The following is a 23,016-nucleotide window of genomic DNA, read 5'->3' as shown; positions in this document are numbered from 1 at the left end:
TGTTTTCTTCAAACTCAACCACAACTTCCACTCTTTGTTCCTTCTATCCATAAGTCTCTTTTTGGCTTCCTGATTATTTTTTTTTATCATGCAAATTATCAGCTCTTATTATGGTGATTTTAGCATCCCAATTGATTATCCAATCTCCTCATCGACATCTCACTTTACTATAACCTCTAAACTCCTGGAACATATGGTCTACTCTTGCCTAATAATAAGTTATATCTGATAACTGTTTTCTCGACCCCTTACAATCTAATGATCTACTGACAGCAAAAAGGAATGGCAACTACTCTCTACTGATTCTCCTGGATCTCTGCAGCATTTGACGCTGTAGACCACAAACTCCCCCTTTACCATGCTCCAATCTATTGGCCTCAAGGAGACTGTTCTCTTTTGGTTTTCTTCCTAACTCTGTAGCTGCTCTTTCAGTCTATCGTTTCCATCTACTTGTATTATTATTATGTTATTATTTGTATCTACTTCTTCTCTTCATCTTGCTCTTGAACTTCCTCAGGATTCAGTTCTAGGTCCTCTGCTCTTTTCTCTCTACACAGCCCCTATAGGACAGACCATCAGCAAATTTGGTTTTCAGTACCTTCAGTATGCTGATCACACCGAACTATATACATCTTCCTGTGACATCGCTCCAGCAGTAATACAGAGCACCAGTGATTGTCTGTCCACTGTCTCATCACCCTGTCCTCTCTCTACCTCTTAAACTGAACTTCTTGTCTTTCCTCCATCTACTAACCTACCTAAACCTGAAATTTCCATTTCAGTCTGTGTTACTATCATAACTCATGGGCAGCACGCTGGGTGTCTTGGGGTTATGCTTGACTCAGATCTTTCCTTTGCTTCCCATATTCAATCGCTGGCACACTCATGTCATCTGCACCTCAAGAACATCTCCAGAATGCGCCCTTTTCTCACGGTGTAAACAACCAAAACTATTGTTGTTGATTTGATTCGTTGTTGGCTTGATTTATGTATCTTATTGCTAATCAGTCTTCCCCTCACTAAACTCTCCCCCCTTCATTCTGTCTCAAATAAAGCAGCCAGGCTCATCTATCTGTCCACCCGCTACACTGATGCCTCTAGCCTGTGCCAGTCACTTCACTGGTTGCCCATCCTTCACAGAATACAATTCAAACTTCTCACCCTCACACACAAAGCTCCCCATGGTGCAGCACCTCCCTACATATCCTTCCTCATTTCTGTCTACCACCCTACTCGCACTCTCTGGTCTGCCAATGATCTAAGATTAACATCCTCCATAATTCGAACCTCTCATTCCCATCCTCAAGACTTTTCCCGAGCTGCCCCAGCTCTCTGGAATGCACCTCCTCAATCAGGTTATTTTCCAACTTTCTTAGTTTTAAATAAGACTTAAAAACACATATCTTATTTTCCATGCATTGTGTGTCTTTGGATCCTATTCAGGGTATAAACTTAATGCGTCTAAATGCGAGATGTTGGCCCTTTCTCAGGAAGATTCAGGGAAATACCAGATGCCTAAACACTTGAATATAACAAAGGCTCAAGGGAACATCAAATACTTGGGCATAAAAATTGGCAAAGACCCGCACTCATTGTATACCCTGAACTTTCCACCTCTCATTGCCAAGATAGTGCAAGAGTTAGACAGATGGCAGGGGTTACCGTTAAACCTGGTGGGTAGATGTCATCTTATTAGAATGATGTCTATGTCCAAACTTCTCTATCCACTCCAGACTATACCACTTCTCCTTCGCCACGCAGATGTTCAATTGCTGGAAAGCAGGTTCATCAGGTTCATATGGCAAGGCAAAAGACCCAGAATATCACTTGATAAATTAAAACTCAGTAAGGAGGAGGGAGGTCTGAACTTTTCAGACATTAGAGGTTATAACTTGACGTGTATAAGTAGACACATCATTGATTGGGTTAACGGGACTTCTCATTACTCAAACCTAGCCTTAGAGCAGGAACTAGTACGTCCCTGGGACCTGGTGGCTTTGCTTCATGCTAAAAGACCTACCTTACCTGTGGGCATCAAAACCTCACTAGTAGTAAGGGTTACGACGCTAGTCTGGAAAATTCTTTTTCATCTCCCATATCAGATCTCCAAGCACCTCCCATTAAGGGGGAATCCCTCTTTTGTGCCAGGCAGGGATAATGCATTCTTTAAAGACTGGGCCCTCAAGGGGATACATAGAGTAGGAGATTTGTTTCATGAGTCTGAAGGAAGGTGGGCGACTTTGCAAGAACTAAAGAATAAACTGGGACTGGGAAGCTCCTCATTTATGCAATATTTTCAAGTCAGAAATTATTGCAGGAGGTTGGCTAGTGATCTGTCAAAGGAATGGAAGCCCAATGATTTTGATTCATTCCTAAGTATCAAGAGATCATTGTCTTTGTTATACCGTGCATTGAGAGATAGGTGGAGAGTTAAAGATCCAAAGGGAATATTTAAAAAATGGGGCCAAAAGCTAGAGGTGGAGGAGATACATGAAACAGTTTGGTCAGGAATTGCAGAAATGCGCAAGGCCATAATAAATGAAACATGGAGAGAGACTCACTTGAAAATTTTACATAATGCTATATATGGGTTTAACTTACCTAGTTCCCTAGCTAGTCCAGAGAGATTAACTGCATGCCCCAAATGTGGTACCCCTAAGACAGATCTGTTTCATGGTTTATGGTTATGCTCGAATCTGAGGAAGTACTGGGAAGAGATCAGCCAGATGTTAAGCAAGGTTAGCAGGATGAGCATTGCTGTCACACCTTCATTGGCAATACTGCATTGCGATGCTGCTAAGTGTACAAGTAAACAAGGGCCAGAGGAGAAGGTAGGTGATCTATCTAAATTACCATTAGTGGGCCATAAACTAATAATGGTCGCAAAAAAATGTCTGTTACGTCTATGGCTATCGATAGAGATTCCTACTATGGAAATGGTGGTGACACAAATGCGCAACCTATTCCAGCTAGGACAGCGACTTTATCAAACATGGAAATTATTTGTCCTGACGTTTATTCCACACACAGAGTACATGAAAATAATGAGCCCATTCAGGTTGACGGCATGGTACCTAAAGCAAGACTTGAGGGGGGATTTGGGACCATTAAAAACTCCCAGTTAATATTCTATTGTTAATCTCAATAACAATCTAGTTTGATACATTAATCAGTCAAAATAAGCGGCCAGAAGAGGGGAGGATATTCCATTTTTTTCTGAAATCCCTAGGGGGGGAGGACTTTCTCTTTTCTTTCCTTTCTTTTCAGTACAAAATTTATATATATTGAGGCGCCTTCATTGTGAACATGTCTTTTCTGGAATCTGTTTAGGGCAACATATCGTATCAATTGGGGAGGAGAGGGGGATGGGAACGGGGAGGGATATTTGTCTGTGGGTATTGATAATTTAAGGGGGGTGGGGGGGGGGGGAGAAAAATGAAAATGAGACTCCAATTGTTCTACTTGAAATGTACTGTATTTTGAAATGATTTATGTATCGCAATGCTGTATGGAAGCAATTGTAATGCTACCGAATTGTATGATACTGCATGGAGACTCACAAAACTTAATAAAAAAATATTGGAAAAAAATAAATAAAATAAACACATATCTTTAGGCAAGCTTATCATGTTCCCTAAACTGCCCCCCCACAGTCCCTAATTTTTCAGAATGCCATCATACAAAAGTAATCCCAACACTTGGTGCACTAACTCATGCAACTCCATCGGCACAAAAAAATGGCTGGATCAGTTTTTAAAACAACCAAGTTTACCTTTTTGTTTCACCTCCATTTCCTCATAGATTGTAAGCTCTTGTGAGCAGGGTTCTCACTCCTAGTGTTTCAGTTGTATATAAGCCTGTAATTCTATGATGCCTACTTTAATTTGTACAGTTTCTTAGTATGGAAGTCCATATATGTTTGGAAAATATTAGCTTGTTTAATATTTGTTCTGCTTTATTTTGTAGTGGGACAGTATTCAAGAACACTTGGGGCACCCTATGGAGAAGCCAGTTGTCCTTCACAGGTAAAATAATCTTTTTCAATTTAGCTCATGAAAACCTGTGGATACATGCCCATCAAGTTCAACCAGAATTAAAAGATGGAAATGCCCTTGGTAATCTTTGTTGATTCAGAAGAAGACGAAAAACTAAATTGCTGTAAAACTTTCCCAACTTCAGCCTCTGTCTGGTAACGATCAATAGCTACCCTTCTATTTTATTTTTTTATTTAAAGGGAATCTGTCCCTGGGTTTTCTCATCCATATCATTGGTGGACACAGGCTTGACCATGGGTATAGCACAAGCACAAAAGGTGTGAGCTCCTACAGGGACTAAGCTAAATCAGTTTTAGCTTAGTGTCTGTAGGAGGCAGACCTCCCTGCGTTGCAGGTCTGCTGGTTTTTATTCTATCTTTTTTTGTTGTTTTTTCCATTTTTTCTAGCGGGAGTTTCAGGCAGTCATAAAAACTGCCTGCACTCCCACCCAGGAGACCAGAGGGTCCCCCAAGCCCCCTGCTCCCTCCCATTCTCCAGAAGCAAAAGAGGACCAGAGGTTCCTACAAAGCCTCTGTTTCCCACCAGCGTTCGGATCACCACGGCCGTCCACCGCAAGTCCCCTCTGTTCCGGTGTAGCGTCCCTCCCCAAGGGCCCGCACACCGAAGTTGGTGATCCGGCAGGAGCCAGGGGGACAGAAGACGCCAGACAGGTGAGTATTTAAAAAAAAAAAGGAGAATTTGGCCCCAAAGTGCTCCCCTCCCCAAGTTGCCTGGTCCCCACCAGGGCCCCTCCAGGAGGTTGCTGCTGTCGGTGGGGGGCCTTAGGACATGGTGTTGGGGCGTACATTTTCCAGTTCTTTAATATCGGCGCGCTGGCTATGTGCCGGGGCCACTGTTAATTGAGGCCCCGGCTTCTGTGTGGCCTGCGGCCTGCTCCCATGGCTTCTTATTCCCCGGCCGGCGTCTTAGTTCGGATGGGGAACCGGCGACATGTGTTCTGGCGAGCGGTGGATGGGGGGGGGGGGGGGGGCGTTAACAGAGGCTGGTGGGCTGGCGCTGAGGGCCGGAGTCATTTTGGGGGTGGGGCATGTTTTCTTCCCGCTTCCCCACCGGCAGCTGAGCGGAGGGAGTGTGCTCCACCCACATCCGGTTTTTAAAGGCATCTGGCGCCACGCTGACAAGGATCTTCTGGTCTTGCTGCTTGGAGGGACACAGGCTGAGTAAGAGTTGTTTGTCCCTTCTTACGGGGTCTAATTTTCCCCCTCTTCCTCATTTTGGACAGCAGGGTTGTCATTAGTGGAAGAGGCATGTTCTGAGGAGGGGGGTTCAGATGAGGATGTTGTCTCGCCAGAGGGTCAGTCGTCCAAACTATCGTCTATGGTGGACAACCTTATTACAGCAGTTATCGAGACGTTGCAGGTTGAGGATCCCCCACTGTCGTCTGCCAGCTCGGGTTTTTCCTTTAGAAGTTCCCGTCGCTCGCACAAGTGTTTCCCCAACCACCAGGAGTTTGATTCCTCTCTTTCCAAGGAGTGGAATTTTCCTGATAGACGTTTTGCTTTGCCAAAACGCTTAAACGTCCTTTATCCATTTCCAGAAGATTTTACTAAGAAATAGTCGTCTTTGCACACTTTTTCCAAGTTTTACAGAGTGCACACCTTTGCATCTTCTGACGCTTCTCTGGGGTGTAGAGTTTTGCAGACGGCGGTTCTCTGATTGGCTAGAGAGTTTCTTAGTTTATGACCCACCCTTGGGACTGCTTTGTAACGTCCCATGGTCAAGCCTGTGTCGCCCCCCAATGATATGGATAAGAAAACTAGATTTTTGTACTTACCGTAAAATCTGTTTCTCTTCCATTCATTGAGGGACACAGCTCCCACCCATTCTTTTGTTTATGGGCCTTTTCGGGCCTGTGTGGTTCTGGGTTGGTACATAGTGTGATGGAGCTTGGTCCCTGTAGGAAGGGTATAGCTGAAGGGAGGAGCTCACACTTTTTGTGCTTAGTGTCCGCCTCCTAGTGGCAACAGCCTATACCCATGGTCAAGCCTGTGTCCCCCAATGAAGGAAGAGAAACATCAGCACCCCCCAAATGCGATCAAAGGTTGATGATGCTTGTAAATGATGGCTGAGGTCTGATGTAGGCCCCAAGCCTGCTTTGAGTAGTTTCCAGCAGGCTGTGCCTCTCTGGCACAGCCTGCTGGTCAATGTCAGTAATCCACTGACTTTAAAATGCAATGCACTATAAGGATAGTGCATTAGTGCATTGTATTTTAGTTTCAAAGATTATTTATTGGAATTTTAAGGCAGTAAAACGTATAAATATATAAGTATCAAGACCATAAAAGAACAAAATAAGACAAAAAATATTCATGTGGAGTACAGAGTACATTAAAAACAATGGGGTTACATAGTCATGAACATCACCGGTCAGAGTCAGCAAAGGTGAATGATGATTTATCACCGGTATGAAAGTTAGTAATACAATAGCGTAAATCAGTGGAATAGGAGGATGACAACCAGGGCTCCCAGAACTTTTCAAAGGCATCAAATGTGTCTGTGAATGGCTGTGAGCCTTTCATATAGTAATATCCTATTGATTCTATCCAATACCGCCTGATAACTAGGTGAGGCTGATCGCCTTTTGAAGGTTATATGAATTTTAGCTGCCAAAAGTATATATTGTAATAGCCTAAATCTGGCATATATTAACCAAGAGGGTTTGTCCCCCAAAAGGCATAAAGGTAAGGATGTGGGGTGAGAACATCCCAGCACTGAGGATAATAGGGTGCTAATTCTGCTCCAAAACCTCCGTACTGTCGGACAGGCCCACCAGTTATGGAACATTGTGCCCTCCTCGTCACAACCACGGAAGCATCTGGAGGAAACCTCCGGATATATATGTTCTTTTCCGGCATAGAGTTCCGTCACAGGGGCTCTATACCGGAAAAGAACTGATCAGGTATGTCCCCATGCATTCTGAATGGAGAGTAATCCGTTCAGTTTGCATCAGGATGTCTTCAGTTCAGTCGTTTTGACTGATCAGGCAAAAGAGAAAACCGTAGCATGCTACGGTTTTATCTCCGGCTAAAAAAACTGAAGACTTGCCTGAATGCCGGATCAGGCATTTTTTCCCATAGGAATGTATTAGTGCCGGATCAGGCATTCAGAATACCGGAAATGCCGGATCCGTCCTTCCGGTATGAAAAAAAGGTGAAAAAATAAATGCCAGATCCGTTTTTGCCGGATGACACCGGAAAGACGGATCCGGCATTTCAATGCATTTTTTCGACTGATCAGGCATTTTTAAGACTGATCAGTCTTACTAATGCCATCAGTTAGCATACATTTTGCCTGATCCGGCAGGCAGTTCCGGCGACGGAACTGCTTGCCGGATCTCTCTGCCGCAAGTGTGAAAGTAGCCTTAGAGTCTGGGAACGCTGGTACCATCTACTGTAGATATTGTATATTTAACACCCATGTCCTCCTCCCATGCTTTCATATATGGTAATTTATTTCCTTCTGGGGCCGCATTAAGTGTCCGTAAATCCTAGACAACAGACCCTGTTTATACAGAGAGTAAGTGACCTAGTGTTCAAAGGATATAAAGTCTAGGATACTGTTAGATGGTCGTAGGGAGTGTAGGAAAGAGAAGATCTGGTTCGCATTAAACACCTCCCTCTCAGCTAGGGAAGTAAGTTTACCCCTAATCAGGAACCTATGTAAAGAACAAAGCTTATTGGCGCTTTATCATGCAAAAACATTTTCCTGAAGTCCAGGAGGGAATGCAGGGTTTCCCAGAATGTATTCTAGCGGGGAATTCTTGGATTGTAACAATGATTTAAACCTAACAGACCTCCAGAGGAGCAAATAGTAATGAGATAGGAGGGAACTAGTACGGATAATAGATGGTAAGGGGAGGCCAGACCAGATCAGGGCCCTCCAAGTATATGGAGCAAACAGTGATTGCTCCAGTGATATCCACAGCGGACATGCCTTTGGTTCCAAATGGGTTAGGAACAATTGTGCTAGTCTAGCTGCCTTGTAATATTTGTCTTGTAATATTTTGCCTCCTTGGGACTTATATCGACACATGATCTGCCTAGATATACGGGGGTGTTTATCTGCCCATATAAATTTCAAGACGTCTGCCTGCAGAACCCTTAGGTCGGTAGTGGAAACCGGGACAGGGAGAGTTCTAAATAAATAAAGAAGCCTGGGAAGGACCACCATTCTAATAACGTGAATCCTTCCAACCCAGGAAACTGGGAGGGACCTCCAGGTCGCAAGATCCTCTCTAATTTTGCGGTAAAGAGGGAGATATTTAGTTCTATAAATACCATATCTAACCTTCAAGGCAATGATATTCCTAAATACGAGATATAGTGGGGTTTAAGTTGGAATGGGAACTTTTGTAAGAGGAGGGACCTGACCTGAGACGGCATGTAACAGAGAAGGAGCTCAAATTTGGCATGATTGATAGAGAGCCCCGAAACCGCAGAGAAGAAACCCAACACCTTCATTGAGGGAAATGATATGACAGGATTAGTGAGGGAGAGTAGAAGGTCATCTGCAAAGAGATTCAGCTTATGTTCAACATTACCCACAGAGAGACCAGTGATGTTAGGATGAGACCTAATGTGAATTGCTAGGGGTTCCATTGCGAGGGCAAATAGAGCCGGTGATAGGGGGAAGCCCTGACGTGTACCTCTTTAGATTTTAATAGGTGAAAAATGTGTCGCAGGGAGTTTAAGATGAGCTTAGGGAGTGGAGTATTAGGATTGAATGGCCCGTAGAAAGGGTCCCCTAATGCCTATAGCGGTCAGAACCCTGGAAAGATAATCTCAAGCCGCGGTATCAAAGGCTTTTTCAATATCTAAAGCTAGTACGGCAAGTGGGGTGTGAGTCCTGTTAGCTTCTTGAATAAAATTCCGAATTTTTCAAATATTATCTGGGACCTCCCTATCAGGTATAAAAGCCACCTGATCTCTATGTATAAGGTCAGGCACCTGATCTCTATGTATAAGGTCAGGCGAGCCACTATGGAGGTGAAGATTTTGTTGTCTAAATTGAGAAGGGAAATTGGCCTGTAGTTGGAAGGTAACAGGGGGTCCTTATTTGGTTTAGGTAATACAGTAATCTTAGCAGAGAGGAATTCCGAGGGGGCTGAGGCTCCCTGTAACAAACGGTTGCAATAGTGGGTAATATATGGGATTAGTAGGGGGGCACATTTTTTATAATAAAGTGCTGACAATCTATCCGGTCTGGGGGCCTTGCCCATCCTCCACCGTGACGTCCCCACCAAGGTCCGCTAATGCATCAGGGGAACCTAAGGGAGCGAGATAGATGTTAAGAAGTCACTCTCCATGGTCCCAGGGCCCATCTGGGTACTACAATAAAGCTGCTGATAGAAAGCTTGGAATGTATCATAGATGGCATTAGGATTGGATGTAGTACGTCCTGACCGGGCACAGATTTGAATAACCTGATTAATCTTTTGCCTAGCCTTCAACTGACGAGCTAGCATCTTGTCAGGTTTGTTAGCATATTTATAATAGTAAGAAGCAGTCCATCGGAGAGCCTTCTCTGTGTTGTTAGAAAGGAGCATATTCAGCTGTAGCTTAGTATCTTTTACAGCTTTGAGCAGATCGAGTAACGGAGTCCGTTGGTGGGCTCGTATCAGACTGCTTAGTTTGGCCTCTCGGGCAATTTGGGTTGAATTACGTTCTTTCTTTAGTCGGGAAGCCACCCCAATTACCCTCCCTCGTATAAAAGCTTTATGAGGGAGCCATATTACCATGGGATCTACCTCTGGTGCTCGGTCTGGAGTTGTTTATACAAAGCAGGGCGGGTTAGGAGAGATTCATTCAATCTCCATGAGTATGGAATAAAACTTAAGCTTGCAAAAGCGAATTCCACCATAACTACGTCATGATCAGACCAGGACGACACAATATGCTTGGAGTATAGTAAGCAAGTTGTGGAGGCTAGGATCATATCAATGCGAGTATATACCTTGTGGGCCGGGGAGTAATACGTATAGCTCCTTTGTGAACCGTTATGTTCTCTCCATGTATCTGCCAAGGAGAGTAATACTAGTACCTCTCTTACTTGGGCTGAATGGGAATTTGGGCGGGGGGGACAAGCGATCTAAAATGGGATTAATGACAAAATTGAAGTCCCCACACCACAAAAGTTTATGGTAAGTAAGGGGTTCAATAATCTGTTTCACCTTATTAAAAAAGGCGATGGGATCGTCAGTTGGGGCATAAACATTAACTATACATAAAGTATCCTCCCTGTAGGTGCCAACCAAAAGCACATATCTACCTTCGGGATCAATAATAGACTGGGATATAGAAAAAGAAAATTAGTTTTTCAGCATAGTGATCACTCCCCGGCTTTTAGAGTGATATGTGGAAGAGAAAAATCTAGCGTATTTCGGATGGGAGGTAGGAGTGAAGTGCGACTCCTGCAGGCAGACAACGTCGGGTGCATGTTTAAGGTAAGTAGAAAAAGCTAGCTTACGCTTCTGTGGGGAATTAAATCCCCTCACATTGTGAGTTACAATCTTACACATAGTAAAATAAAGTATGGAGGAGCTTAGATGCAATGGGTTGCCCTACGCTGCCCCCTACAGGGATCTCTCTGCATCCACCCACCAAAAATGCCCAGCGAATATTCAGATCGGCAAAGAAAATATTCCCCAGAGTTACATTTAAACAGAAAAACAGTAACATAGTGCTTATGGGCACTAAACAACATAATAAACGACTGTGCCTAATCTGGCCAGCAAATGAGCACGGGCTAGATCGGGGAGGGGGGGCACAAATAGCCACCGATTCCACTCCAAACAACCCTAGAACAGGAGGCATCATGAAAGTCCATCACGCCAAATCCCTTTCGAAAAAATAAAGGGAGTAACGAGGAATGTGAAAGAGTAGAGAGGATCCAGGAAAGACTCAGAAATAAGAGTACACTTGCGCCAGGTTCTTCAGACAGGGGTTGTCCTCCATCTCTGCAGGCGTAATAGGATGGGTGATGATCCTCAAGGGTCTTGCTTTAGGAAGTTGAAGCTCGTGGTGAAGAGGAGGTGGTTGATGGCACCGTGGTCCAGACTCTCTGGCTGGGCGCTGTGGTCTTGGCGGGGCAGCTGGAGTAGTCGTTTGTTCCAACAATATCGCAGCTTGCTGTAATACTTCATAGCCCTCCGACGATGAGCGAACCGTGTGGGTGCGAGAGCTCAATTGAAAAGAGAGGGCAAAAGGGAACTCCCATCTGAAGCGCACCTGTGCTTTCTGTAAAGCTTGTGTCACCGGTCTCATTTCTCTATGTCTATGGAGCGTAGATGGCACTAAGTCAGCGTATAAGTGCACAGAGGTAGGGAGCCCAGGTAAATTGGGTAGATTCCGGGCCGCCGTTAGGATCTGATCTCTCACCTCCGAATAATAGAGTTTGAGAACTGCGTCTCTCGGTATATCTGAGGAGCGGGGCTTTCCCAGAGCCCTATGGACTCTATCCATTCGCAGCTCGCTCGATTCATCCTGGGGAAGCAAGGCCTCAAACAATGTGCACATGGTAGTTGGTAGATCTGAAAAAGTTTCAGGGAGGCCTCTGACCCTTAAATTCCCTCTTTGTGACCTATTTTCTAGATCTGCTATTTTAAATTCAAGCGCAGCTAGCTGAGCTGCATGAGAGTTAATGTCTTCCCTATCTGCGCCAATGGCGTCTGATATATCCTCCGTCCGTGTCTCCAGGTCAGACACTCTATTCCCTAAGTCTTGGATTTGGCGATAGAGTGACTGGAGTGACTGGTGAGTCGGAATATCTCTGGTAATGTCTGCGATTGAGCTGGTGTGGTCTTGCCCTTGGTGCGGGTCATCTTCTGGGTCCCCAGCATGAGTGAAGGGTGCTAATGTCGGGATTAGTTCGGCGTGCGGAGTGGAGTTCACTGAAGCATGTCCTCCCTGCGAGCCGCGCGCATGAGTCCATAACGACCCAGACTACATAAATATCAGAGAATAAAAACATTGTTATTTATACCGAAAAATTAACACTGTAAAATTTATAACGTAAAAACTCAGTGGCAGTATTGCTGTTTTTTCCATCTCCCTCCCAGAAAGAGTTAATAAACATTAATCAGAAAGTTATGTGTACCCCAAAATGGCGCTATTAAAAACTACAACTTGTCCCTCAAAAAACAAGCCCTCATATAACTTTATAGACAGAAAAATAAAAAGTTATAGCTCTTGGAAGGCGACGATGAAAAAAGTAAGAGAAACGCTTGGTCAGTAAGACCCAAAACAGGCTGGTCACTAAGGGTTTAAGGGTCTTGTGATTCTCTAGGTTATACACTACATTCACGTTACATAGATTTGCCTACAGCAGTTATCAACGCATATGGATTCACATATTGTATCTATCACCTGTCCGGCATGTTACAGTAAAGTTTAGTGAATGTGGATTGAGTAAAGTGTAGAATTTAGCTATTTTTTGGTATTAAGATGTATTCACAAAAATAGGATTTCTATTCTTTAGACAAACTATAGTTATCCTGTCTTCAAAAGAAAAATCTTAAATATGTTCTCAAACATAATCTCTGCTTTATTTTTCAGATCTTCCTCGCCAAATAACACAAACCCCTTTGGATCAACTTTTTGTTTTGGTCTACAGAGGATGATTTTTGAGGTAAAGAAATTCTATTTATATTAACGTTTCCAGTCCTAAAAGCAAGTGCTGTATCCATATAATGCCCCATAGCCCCACATTCTGTTTTCCGGCGATACGGTATTTCCCATTTCCCAACAGTGTTAAAGGGAATCTGTCAGCTCTTAAGCACCCTCCAAACTGTCTCTGAGTAAGTGATGTCAAATCCGGCTATCTTGATGCTAACATTCTGACACTGCGCTCTGACAAACCAGCAGTAAAGTGCATTTTTTTCATAAACATTTTTGCATAAAGTGCAAAGGACTCCTGAGCTCATGCACATAATGGAGAGGACTCAACAAGGAGTCCTCTCAATGCATTTTACTGCTGGTTTGTGGGAGCACAGCGTCAGAATGCAAAGGAGTATTAAGATATAATTACATAATTGGACTCTGCATCGCTTACACTATCCACCACTTACTGTATTTTGGAGGGTGTTTCGGAGCTGACAGTATCCCTTTTAAAATCCATACAATGCTGTAGAAAGCTCCAGAGATTTTTTCTGGCCATATTGCTGTTTTGTTACGTTTTTATTGCAAAGTGGAAACAGTACAGCATTAAAGGGGTTATTCTTTTTTTATTTTATTTTTTTATGAACCCGTCCTCCCTCATGTGATTAAGCACTTTAACAGTGACAATTGTGAAAAATTTTCTATCAGGCCAGTGCTGCACTCCCTAATGTAATTACTTTGCGGGCACTTCCTGGGTCACGTGACGTACCTTCAGCATGTGATCCCAGCCCACTGACAACCTGCGATATATGCGGATTGCGCCTGCGCAGTAAGGCAGCCCTGAGCACTGACCGCTCACAGCGCCTGAGGCTGCCTGACTTCGCAGGCACAACCCACGTACATTGCGGGTTGTAACTGTACTAGAATCCAGGACGTGCCTGCAAAGTAATTACACCGGGGAGTGCAGCGCTGGCCTGGTAGGAATATTTGCAACATTATCACTGTTAAAGTGCTTAATCACATGAAGGATAGCCAATAATAAAAAATGTAGATAAACCCTTTAATATATTAAATTTATTTTTGTTCTCACAGAAGAAATGCCACTGCCAGATCCCTCTCCTCATTGAGAACACTTGCAATTTTGGCTGAGCGTGGAAGTGTATCTGGGCGGCAGGGGGGATAGCTTTTGGTCAAATGAGTATTTAGCCTTCAGCTATTAAAAGGGCCTCTGTCAGCAGATCTGTCCCTATGACACTGGCTGACCTGTTGCATGTGCACTTGGCAGCTGAAGGCATCTTAGTTGGTCCCATGTTCATATGTACAATATTTGTATGTATTTTTTTATATATATATGCAAATGAGCTGCTAGGAGCAATGGGGGCGTTTCTCTTACACCTAGAGGCTCTGCTCTCCCTGCAACTGCCACGCCCTCTGCACCCTGACAGGGTCAGGGCAGTGTAAACGTCATCATGCCTGGTCCTGTCAATCAAAGTGGAGAGGGTGCAGCAGTTGCAGAGAGATCTGAGCCTCCTGGTGTAACGGTAACGCCCCCATTGCTCCTAGAACCTCATTTGCATATTTTACAACATCATTATTCTCACAATGCGGGCACATTTGAACATGGGACCAACTCAGATGCCTTCAGCTGCCAAGCGCACATGTAACAGGTCAGCCAGTGTCATACGTACAAAACTGCTGCCCTTTAATGTGTATAGCCATCCTTTGGGAGATTTGCTGATAAATGAGCCTTTACAGTACTTTACACTGGTCAAGAAGACTGACTGAGAGAAGTACAGTAATATTATTTTTATATAGCAGAGGACGCTTATGACCCTTACACTGATATTTTATTTTACTGTAGCTTTAGTAAGAGATCTTACAGATGCTATAATTTATCAGGCACTGTCCTGGTGAAAGACACCCTTTTAGTATATTTGTGTTTTGCCTAATTTTGTGTACATTTGAAATAAATCCTTAATTTGCTAAAATCAGCATATGCCTTTTTATTGAGAAAGTAAATTGTTGAATAGTGTGCCCCTGGTGTATAATTGGTTTCTTATTTTTGCACTTAGTAATCACCTAGTTACGTAGGTTGAAAAAAAGACTCAGCCGCGCTCATGGTTTTCTTGTGTTTATGTATTTTAGGTCATGCAAAACAACCATATAGCATCAGTTACCCTTTACGGAGCCTCAAGATCCACCGTGCATCAGAAATCGTCAGAGCTGAGCCAATAAGCATGAGAACAGCGGGTGAGGTTGTACAGCCCAGCGTGCCTTCACTTGCTGACAGATACCCACAGTAAACACAGCAGTATGCGCTGTTGGCCACGCAGCAAAGAGTTGCAAGGATTGTGGGCGTTTGCAGTCGTCGTTTCCAGTTCCTGCCGGGCATCCTTCTTGCAGCCAGCACACCCTCCACATCCCTGTATCCATTTCTGCAGGATGTCGGGGCCTCTGCTGCGTGTAAAAGCACAAACACGCTCGAGCCACGCGCAGGAACCGGGCGTATAAAGCCTTTGTGTTTAGTGTTATTGAATTCACGTGGTAGTCACATCTGTATATACTCTATTCATGGGCAAATACATGAATATCTCTGTGGTTCAGGACAGTCTGATATGTCATTGGCGTGTTTGTATATATGCATAGGTTTATATATACAGCCACATATTCAGGTACCACATCATGAGACTTTAAAATGGTCATACACACAAACTACCATCAGAATTAGTGTCTGTACAGAAAAGACGTAGGCTTTCCCCCCCTATGTGGCAAGAGGTCATTTGCACTGATGCATTGAGATTTGTTTTTTCGGATCATGTAATCTGCTCCTGAGTAACTGCTAATCTTAAGCAAGTCTAAAAGGGAAGTATTCATTTAAAAAAAAAATAATAATAATCATTTTTGTAGTTATATAGATTATTAAAATGGTTTAATCTAAAATTTTAGCAATTAAAAAGTCCTAATCTCACATACAGGGGTGCCCAATACTGTACGTCTTGTAGATAAGTTTGGGAATAAACTAAGATAAGGTACTTTCACTTTAATTTGGTCTATGAAAGTAATTCTACAGGATAAGGCTTCGTGCACACGGCCGTGTCCATTTTGTGGTCTGCGGATCTGCAAAATATGGATACTGGCCGCGTGCATGCTGCAGTTTTCTTCTAGAATTGGCTGTTCTTGTCCACAAAATAGACAAGAATAGGACATGTTCTGCGGAACGGCCACATGGATGCGGTCAGCACATGGGTGACATCTGCAGACCCATAGAATGCGGCTCAGACGCCGACCAAAACTACCGTCACGTGCGTGAGGCCTAACAATGAGGACCTGTCATCTCTCCTGACATTCCCCATATTCTGAAGCCTCTTAGAGCTCTATATTGTGCTCTTCTGTTGTTCATCCTAGAAATCGATGAATACATTTATAACTGGATGTTACGAGTTGGAGTTGTGTCCAGTCAGTGCTTACAGAATTACACTGTCTAGGAACACCCCATTCACATGCTGCGTGGTATCACTCTGCTGTCAATTCATACATTTGTCGGAGGAATTACAGAAGATCAGCACAATTAGACAGGGAAGACCGGCCCTCTTTAAGGACTGAAGTCAGGAGCCTCTCTCTGTATTTACTGCCAAACAGCATTGCCGATATTTCAGGGAATTGGCATTCCTACACCGGGTATTGGTACCTATGTATTCTGCACTTTAAAGTGACTCCATTGCCTAAGTTCAGTGGAGGGAGTGATCTCTGTGGGCTGCGTGAGTTGGAACGAGCGATAACGTCCTGGCTTCCTTTAAGTGGCTCCTTCTGCTGTTACAAGGTTCTGAGTGCCCTTTAAAAGGGTGTTTTGGGTTTGTATTCATCATTTGAGCAGTGTAAGACCCTCACAAGCCCTGCTATTTGCCAGTGTTTGTGGCCTGCCTCATCAGTGAGGAGAAGCCCCCCAATACAATGTGCTCATCGTCTGTTTTTATTTTTAGCGCTTGTTTTTCCATTTGCACTACATACACTTTACTCGATCCATCAGTGTGTTTACTGAACAGCATCTGACGGATCTATATGGATGTTCAGACATTGAGCAAAGCGATTTATTTATACAGTGGGAATTAACCCTCTCCTTCCCACTTTTCCATCACTAATAACTACTTGACAAACGAATTCTCTTTTCCAAAATCCAATTCATCTCCGCTCTTGATTTCGCTTTTACATCCTTTTTAGTTGTTGATTTTTATATCTTTTTATGTAACTTTTGTCTTATGATTATGACGACTCAATTGATGTGATGTTACTTTTAGTTTATTTTAAGGGAAGCCTCATTATTTTTTATGGGTAAAGCTAAATTAAGACATTTTGCTGTTGCTGCTCCGTGACGGTTGTAATAAAATGCGTGGGAAGCATCTTACATACATTGGTACAGCGTTTGAGGCCGAGACCAGACATCTCAGAATGCAATTTTGTTGTAATATTTTAGCCTTTCTTCTAGACAATAGCCAAAGACTCGCTCAGCATGTGCGTCCGATGTTTTGCCTGAGAATTCGCTAGGATGTTTTAATACCTGTTATGTATTGACCCAGGTTTAATAGGACATGGCAATAGATTTAGACAGGTAAGATGCATAAAAAAGGATCAGGTAGGGAAGGCTTTATATGGTCTTTGGAGCGTTTTATTTCTATTACTCCTTTCTTGTTCTCTGTAAATTCTTCAGCGTCATGTGGTTTTCCACAGTTGCTCCCAGCATGTTACAGCCTGTTTGACCCCAGAGTGCAAGATGCTGGGGCATGTAAACTACGAATTAAGAGCTTGCCCCAAAATTACCCTAGGGGAAGGCGGGGTGAGGTTATGTATAGCTGTGTATCCTATTTGTAATATTTTGCTGTAACAATTTGTGATATATGGACAAAATTTTGTGTTTTCCACAAAAAAAATAGTGTACAGATTTTTGTATATATGAACTTTTTGTAAGACTAATTTGTGCGTAGATGAAATCAATTTTCAGCATAAGAGCCAGAATGAAAGAGAGGAGAGAACCCCGGGACATTGACAATGGAGCAGTTTAATATAGTCTTCCTTCATCCAGACACCCCATATCCAAGTATCCAGTGTGCACTGATTTTTATTTCAGGCTCTGTTCACATCTCGATATTTGCTTTCTTCGTACTTATACTCTGGCAAACGTTCCAGTCGTATACCTGTGACTTATTTGTACGATGCCCATGGGCAAAAAGAAAACATGTACTGCATGGTATACATTTTTTTTTATTGCATATTGTGTAGAATAGCATAGTCTATTACACTGTACCGTATATCTTGTTTCTGTATACCGGCCCACAGTGGGCAAAAGGACACTTTTTTGGCCTATCGGTTTAAAAGAAACCCAATGGGAATGCGTAGCATGTATGTGAGGAGTTGTTCCTGACGTACAAGCTCTGCAGAAGTTATCAATGTGATCTGAAAGGGGCATCACTTGTACCAGTGGCTGATAAAGGGTATTTGTCCCTTGCATAGAGTATGTTGGTGGTTGATGGTTAGATAACCAGTATTGCATCCTCTTACATAATTTGTCTTATAAAGATTCTGGTTCAGGTTCTGCCACTCTTAGACCTCTTAACATCCTCCAAGTACTTACATTTTTTGCATACAGTATTTTTAGGTGGTTACCTTAAGGCTTCATGTACACGACTGTATCCATTTTGCAGCCTGTAAATTTCAGATCCACAAGACACAGATACCGACCATTTGCTTCCTGCATTTTCCCCTTCCACCCTATGTTAAAGATGTCTATTCTTGTCTGCAAAACAGACAAGAATAGGACACCTTTTTGCGGGGCTGCGGAACGGATGTGGGCAGCACATGGTGTGCTGTCCACATTTTTTGCGGCTGTATTGAAATGCATGGGGCCTCAACTGATCCGCAAATAAACGCGGAACAGGGCTCATGCATACGGCCATAGTTTTGGTCCACATTTTTTGCGGATCAAATGTGGACCCATTCATCTAAATGGGGCTTCAAAGGATGCATAGAGCACACCCATGTGCTGTCCGCATCCGTAAGTCCGTTCCGCGGCCCTGCAAAAAATAGAACATGTCCTTGTCTGTTTTGCGAACAAGGATAGAACATTTTTGTAGGAGAAAATAAAAAATGGAAGCATGGTCTTGACCAGTATCCGTGTTTTGCGGAACCACAAAAACGGATACGATTGTGTGCAGGAGCCCTCAGATACAGACCAAAAATACGCTGATGTGCATGGGGCCTTATTCCCTCAAATGGGTTCCCTGGAGGTTTCAGTTGATGACCTATACTTAAGATGTGTATGATCGGTGGGGTTGCAACCCCTGAGATCTCCAGCAATCAAAATGAAGAAGCTGCTGATCACCACTGATGGCTAATTCTAAGGACAGGACATCAATAAAAATCCTGGAAACTATTGTAAACATGAAATATGTGTTGGCAGATCCAGATGCATCTTATGGGTTCTGAAGACAATGCAATGTGTATGGTGTGACAATAGATTGCAGATGCCACCAAAAATTGCCAGGTTCATGTTTTATTCTTTGCTAGCACTGGATACCAATTAAAAACCTTAAGTATTCGATTCACACTTTCCTATAAGAACAGAAGCCATGACAGATCTGTCATGATCCTTTTTGTAATGGTGTCTGATGGATCCCACTGAACTCTAATGATCCATCAATTTGGCTGCACTATTGTGAACACAGCCTTACTACAGTACTTCATATTAACAGCAGACATTTCCAGTGTGTTTTTGCACATTAAAAGGTTTGTTCGAATTGAAAGGTTTTATGGGCAAACTACAGGTAGGCTCATAAAGTAATGAAACAACTTGGACTCGCCTTCAGTAGCCTCCTCCGATCCAGCAGCGGTGCTCCTCTTGGCCAGGCTGCAGACATTGTTTTGGCTGCAGCGGTATATGGGACGTCACTGCTGCAGCCAGAACAAGTTGTCACAGCTACAGCCTGGCTGAGAGGATGGAGCAGCGGTGCTGGATCGGAGGAGGCTCCAGAAGGGGAGTTTAAGTTGTTTTATTATTTTATGATCCTGTCTGCAGTTTGCCCTTTATTGTGCACGCACACCTTAAACAGCTATCTCTCTCTACTACCCCATACACATACATGCATGGCTCAACCATATGTGTATGGGCTTTCTTTAGGGATAGAGGACAGAGCTTGCTGCCAGTCACCTCAGCCCACCTTAAAGATTGGTTGTAATTTAACATGATCTGTTAGGAGGAAGAACGGGAACTGCCCATACACATTAGATATTGACTGTTCAGCTGACCATAGTTAAATGTGTATTTAGGCCTTTGGAATCAATATCTCCTTTCCCAAAGATATGGATCCCTAAAGGCCCCTTTACATGGGCTGATGTAGGAAGCGTTCCTTCCCAATAATCGCATGCTCATCATTGGAAGAGAAAGCTGTATTTACATACAGTGATCTCCTCCACGGTATGGGGAGGAACGATCGCCAATGCCATTGCTTGTCCCCATACAAAATCATTATTTGCTGACAGCAGAGTGTTTTGCTTGTTCTTCGGGTAATCTGTGGCAACTTTACACCGGCAGATTATCACTAACGAGCAGCCATACGAATGCTTGTTAGCGATAATCTGCCTGAATATCAGACAGTGTAAAGGGTCCTTAAGTTCTCCTAAGTTATTTTCTCCAAGATATGTGGGCGTCTACCAGCCTCTTCGCCACTTTATAATGTTAGCATACTAATTTGGCTGAGCCAAACATTCATAGTAATGCCTGAGGGTACTTCCAGAAGTAATACTTAAAGCGGTTTTCCTGGATTTTTATATTGATGACCTATCCTCCGGAACCCCCACCAATCTGCTGTATGAAGAGGCTACGGTGAGTGATTATGACTCTTCTTAGGCCATATGATGTCACGTTTATCAGTCACATGACCTACCAGGCGCAACTCAGTCCCATTCACGTGAATGGGGCCGAGCTGCAATACCAAGCACAGCCTCTATACAATGAATGGCGCTGTGCTTAATCGTTGGGGGTGCTGGGAATCGGACCTCCATCAATCTCGTATAGCTGACCTGTTCTGAGTATCAGTATGAAAATGCTAGAAAACCCCTTTAATGAACTACTTTAGTGTATATGGAGTACACAGTGAGGGGTGTCACAGTAACATGCACATATTACATGTGGTATAAACCTCGAGAGCCATTTGTGGCCACTTACCTGCTTCCATATTTTCTCTTACAAAAGGTCACTGACAGCTTGCTTGCCTACTCTTGCGTCAAGGGGAACTGCTGACGCGGTTTTGGACCCACAGCCAAGACTGCTCAGTGTTGTCGATGCTGAACGGGTAGTTGTCCTCCTAAAACACCCCTTCCTTGTGTATGCCACTACCCAAAACATTGCTTCATGAGCTACACCCTGCTGAGACTCAGTATCATCACAGGAGTGTTTTGGGGGTCCCAGACCCCATACACATCAATTTCTATACTTGCAGCTGTCACTATATCAGCCATATTGATGTGAATGGTGACTGACAGCCAATAGCTTTACCCCATTTTGGGTGCATAAGTGCACTAAATAACCTTTTACGTAACTGTTGTGTTTCAAGGCTTTGTCCCCTCCCCATCCCAATTCTAAATGTTTATAGGACACAGTATACTGCACATTACCACCCAAGTTTTGTTCCGGTCCTGGGGTAACCTCCTCTTGTAGCATATCCGCTGCTCGTGTCTGTTCTTGTTTACATTGCTCATCCCTCTAAGTATTATGTCCGGTAGGTCATGGTGACATCACCTGTCCATGTAAAATAAAGAGACTGATGTACATGGGGGATGGGGAGCATCGCTTGGGCCAAGAAATGGAATGACTTTATGGATTTAATAGACATTTAGAAATCATTGTGGGGTTCACAGCCTAAGATTTTATCTTGTACAGGTTTTTTTGTTTCTGTACAGGGTTAGTTCAGGAATAATTTCATTACAATTGAATATAAGGGTGTTTGTGATCATGCCTTTTCCTTGTTTTACTATTATATATAATTTTTTAAAAGTAAATACTCTGAAATCTGATCTGTAGCCCCGAACAGCATGTGTACCCACCGGTCAATAAAAAGGGAGACCCTTGGTCACAATTCCTGCTCTTGCCAGTGTTTCTTGTGTGTGTGTTGCTGTGAGTGCCCAAATGTACCAAGCATTCAAGACACAGCATGGCGGTGGTAGTGGCAGAAGATGTTAGCAGGTCACCAATCTGCTCTGTGCTATTACATCAAACTCATACATGAGTTACCCAGTCTATCTCATGCAGCAAGCATTGTCCCCCAAAAATTATTGAACACATATAAGATATTGAGGTGTCTTCTCCAAAGTTATTAAAATTCTATTCAGCCACTTTCTAGGAAAGCTGAGTCCTAGCTGAGCACAGTTTTAAACCTGACAAAACTGGCCACCGTTAGGATTTGGTGCCAGCGCACACAGAGTTTTTAGGTGCCTCTGGCTCAAAACAGCCTGTCGTTCATTTCAGTTGGAAGCAGCACTTGCTTTTTTTTTTTCCACATCTGGAAAAAAAGAAGCAGCGTTCCCTATGTTGGGGGGGAATCCAAGCTGAATCTCCCATTGAAATGAATAGGAAAAAATGCTCCGTACATGTCGGCACGTTTTTAGCCGGATCCGTGCCAATTTTACATCAGTATTGCAAAAGTGGCTCTATTTTGTAGTGGTTGACAGATGGCAGGGTCAACACAAGTAGGTGGAGCCAGCAATTCATTGTGTGGCACATGATACCACCCCACCAGAGCCAAATACCACAGTATATCCCAAAATGCCTCCCCAAAACTGCCCCTCTGTGGTGACCAGCGCCAGCTGCCACATTCTGTCCTACTACTTTAGTAGTAGATTGGGATGGCAATACAGTTCAAGTCAGGAGGAGAGCGTCAGATCATTCATTACCATTAGGCTTGAGCGAATCTACCTTTGGATCATAGATTGTTTTTAAATATGCAGATATGAATACAGTAGGAATTCACCAAAGTCTTGTGCGACTTCAAGTGAGAAGAACTTTGGCTCCACAGAGCCAATACACTATAATACTGTACGGAAACAGCATTAAAATAGACTTATTTGAATGAATCGACTTCCGATCCATGATCTGAAGGTCGTTTCGCTCAAGCCTACTTACCATGGCTGGCGGCAGTGAGGAGGGCTCAGGTGACCCCTAGGCATCAGCCCACGGTAGGATCATCCCTGTTGTGAACATACCCTTATACTATAGTTACTGATTTTCCCATTTATTGGATCTTGCTCTTTAAAGGGAACGTGCAACAAAGACATCAAATTTTAGACAAAAGCCACCATGGCATTCACTGGGTCGCCATGGG

The 23,016-nt window shown here is 43.5% G+C and overlaps 1 protein-coding gene across 3 annotated transcripts in view; it reads left to right on the top strand.

The window, feature by feature from the left end:
• PHAF1 (phagosome assembly factor 1) overlaps window positions 1-15,520 on the top strand; it is a 64,862-nt gene extending 49,342 nt beyond the window's left edge. For all 3 annotated transcript variants that reach the window (XM_040408996.1, XM_040408997.1, XM_040408999.1), the window contains exons 15-17: window positions 3,967-4,025; window positions 12,608-12,680; window positions 14,795-15,520. In XM_040408996.1, coding sequence (XP_040264930.1) covers window positions 3,967-4,025; window positions 12,608-12,680; window positions 14,795-14,884 — 222 coding nt within the window. In that variant the 3' untranslated portion in view covers window positions 14,885-15,520. The remainder of the gene's footprint in view (window positions 1-3,966; window positions 4,026-12,607; window positions 12,681-14,794) is intronic.
• The last annotated feature ends 7,496 nt before the right edge of the window (window positions 15,521-23,016 follow it).

Source organism: Bufo bufo, chromosome 10, assembly GCF_905171765.1.
Source record: "Bufo bufo chromosome 10, aBufBuf1.1, whole genome shotgun sequence".
In the NCBI taxonomy this organism is placed as follows: Eukaryota; Metazoa; Chordata; class Amphibia; order Anura; family Bufonidae; genus Bufo; species Bufo bufo.
Note: the sequence above shows the minus strand (reverse complement) of the source record. Positions and strands in the feature narration are given on the sequence as shown.